At 43.0% G+C, this 3,105-nt stretch overlaps 1 protein-coding gene across 1 annotated transcript in view; it reads right to left on the bottom strand.

Moving 5' to 3' along the window:
- Positions 1–307: 307 nt before the first annotated feature.
- LOC123182626 (tubby-like F-box protein 9) overlaps positions 308–3,105 on the bottom strand; it is a 5,027-nt gene continuing 2,229 nt past the window's right edge. The window contains exons 3-4 of the mRNA XM_044595258.1: positions 2,383–2,512; positions 308–1,288 (exon numbers count right to left, since the gene is read on the bottom strand). Of these exons, the coding sequence (XP_044451193.1) occupies positions 730–1,288; positions 2,383–2,512 (689 nt within the window). The 3' untranslated portion in view covers positions 308–729. The remainder of the gene's footprint in view (positions 1,289–2,382; positions 2,513–3,105) is intronic.

The raw sequence follows: 3,105 nt of genomic DNA, 5'->3' as shown, positions 1-3,105 counted from the left end.
TATGTGGACATTCAAGTTGCTTATTCAGCTCAACTTCAGTGGATGTTTCATAAGGTCCCTGCAATTGCTTGCTATGTTTTGGGTTTATGACACCAAAAGAACGAGAGCCCAAATGGCCTGTAAACCAAACAATCAAGCCCAAGCATTTTGATTTTTGACCAAACGGCGTATGCCTCTAGTCTGTACTAAATACAAAATCATAACGCTCGTACTGGTATGTACTACTGCATCCATTTTGGTTCCATGGTGGTGAGTTGCTGGTGTTTTTCACTCATGCCATCGTTTGCACCTACTAACAATCAGACAATGATACAAATGTTACTACTTAACATTACAATGACATGTAGACCACAAAAGGGATACATTGCCGGTAAAAACGGCATTGGAGGAAGGTAACCATAACGACATGTACAAGGGTTAATTTGTCAATGCAGATTAGCAGCCCCAGACCATGTCAAGCTTCTGTCTATCTACGTGAACGGTAAAACGGCATTGGAGCAAGGGTACACACCATGCTCCATGGGTAAATCACCGAAAGAAATGGAGTGCCATTTACAAACAACAATCACAGCCATAGAGTCAAATCCACATCCATCATCAGACGAGAAAGAGAAGAGCAGAGATTGCGAGTACAGTATCACAGCGCCACCCCTTTCTCCCGGATTAACAGAGCAAGAGTTCATGCCATCCGCCACATGATTCACACGGTAACATCAACAGAGATGGCACTTATTCACAGGCCAGCTTCGTGCCAAAGCTGGTGAGGCAGATGGCGAACGCCTGGTAGGCCGACAGGGGATGCCGGAAGTCCATCGTGAACGCGTCGTCCTCGATCTTACCGAACTGGAGGATCACCGTCTCCTCGTCCCCGACGCCCCATGGATCGCTGGTGTCGGCCGGGGCGACGAGCTGGAAGTTCTTCACGGAGGCGACGGTCACCCTGCCGTGGAAATTCAAGCACCAGCACTGCAGGTGGTCGTGCCATCGAGGCGCTTTGTTTTTTAGAGACAAGGAGCTGGAGGTGCTCGGTGGCTTCTCCTTGGATGGATCGGATGCGGTGCCCTGGCCTACGGGGCACTGGATACTGCAGTGCATTCTTCTTGGCCCTCTTGATTTGAGGAAGTTGAACCTGTATGACACCTGTCCAACTTCAAGATTGTCGCCTGAAACGTGTGGGCTGATTTGTTTGGTTGCAAAACGGCGACTTGATCGGCTCTTCAAGGACTTGGCGCCGTCGTATGGTTTCTGGTTGTCGTACATGACGAACTTTGTCCCCAGGAAGTCCGATCTAGAAGTGTGGAGATAAAACAATGTTCAGGCCAACAAACAAATATCCAGGAAATAGACTTGAATAAAGTTGCAAACTATTGGGTTTAGCCAGCGCCAAAATACTTGGTACTTATTGGCGGTCACTTATCAAATGCACTTGAAACATGACTGAGGTCCGCCAATAATAGTCAGGCCAGGAGTAGCTTTGGTTGGCTTCAAAATCTAACATACTTTTGTTGATGACAATCTAAACTCAAGTAGCCAACATCTAAATATCCTTGAAAAGCATTACTGATAAAAAATATGCTGGGTAAAAAAAAATCTGTGGAAGCAGTACTTCCTACTAGATGGAGAATGCATGAAGATGTGAATGGTGTATGCAACTGTGGCAAGCAGTTGGTAAGGGTAGCTGGTGCAAAAAAAAAGGCATGGCCCTAGCAGCATGGCAGCAGGGCAAAAGGAATAACTAGGTGGAAGAGGTGCTAAAGGCAGTTCAGGATGGGCATTACTGCGCTTATCCATACACCTATTATTCAACTTGGCCAAGACAGAACTTTATTTTGGCAGATTGTCAAAAAGAACATGTGGTCCTTCTTTTGATTCAAATGTTCTAACACGTAGTATCGCTGTGAAGAAGCTAACATAGCAAAGGTAGCCAAAATCCATTGGCATGAGCCATCATCAGGAGTAAATTGGCATATTTTGGCAACTATCAGCTGAATCCAACATGATAGGCAGAAAAACATAAAGCAGATTCCTCGCACTTTCTTCATTACATGATGTAACCAAAGGACATGACTATGCATATGCACTTATGCACAGAATAGTACATACTCATGAATTAACTACCAGAAACTGACAGATGTGATATTCATTAATTCACTTTGCATACTATTGAGACAGTAATAAGATTGTTTGGACGAACACGTCAGCAATGGAAACGAGGTTAAAATGAATGAACATGATGCCTGATTCCAATGCTTGATGATCACATCATAGTTCTGTGACCTCACTTGAAACTTAATCGAAAAAGACCTACTTTGTAATCCAGTAGTCATCAATAATCCACCAATCAGCTAGCAAAACTGAAGTTATAGAATATTTAGACCTCACCTCAGCTTTCCAACACCTGAATTACTTCCTGGATATAGATCATCAGAGTCATAAGAGATGATATATTCGGTGTGTGCCCCGTGTCTGAATCTTCGAGCAGCCAGTAGAAACTTCCCTTTATCCGTTAGGGCTGTCAAAACAGTAAGTACAATTAACTTAAGAACATATGAAGCTGCATTCTGATATGTGATATATATCTAAGCATACTGGAAAGATAAGTCTGCATGGAGGAAACTACTTTAGATTACATTGCAGTTTTCATTACTGCAATGTATAAAGTGTGTCATGAGGTTGACAATCGTGCAAATCAAAATACAGATGAGGAAAAGTAGGTTGTTTACTGGGTTCATCCACGTTTTGAACTTCATCAAACATAGGAATACCTAAGCCTCAAATCCCAGAGGCATCAATCAAATATGCACCATGTAATTTAACAGTGCCATAAACTGTAACCACAGGTCACTAATCATCTTCTGTGCCTAATATTTATGAGAGCTACCATGGAAAAGGTCAAATGAACCGGTGGGGTGGTTAATCATTGTCCCTATTTTGATTAATCTCCTAAGCTGTAATGTCTATACCCAGTTGTCCATGCCATCATGTGAGAATACTACCCAAACGAAAGAATGACACGGACTAAGCGTGGCTTCTTCTCAGTCCCTAATCTGCTTTAGTAAATCATAAACTGGATTCTAATATAATTGGAGATGTACCACGGATACG

Source organism: Triticum aestivum, chromosome 1D (assembly GCF_018294505.1).
Source record: "Triticum aestivum cultivar Chinese Spring chromosome 1D, IWGSC CS RefSeq v2.1, whole genome shotgun sequence".
In the NCBI taxonomy this organism is placed as follows: Eukaryota; Viridiplantae; Streptophyta; class Magnoliopsida; order Poales; family Poaceae; genus Triticum; species Triticum aestivum.
This window is presented reverse-complemented; position numbering and strand designations above follow the sequence as displayed.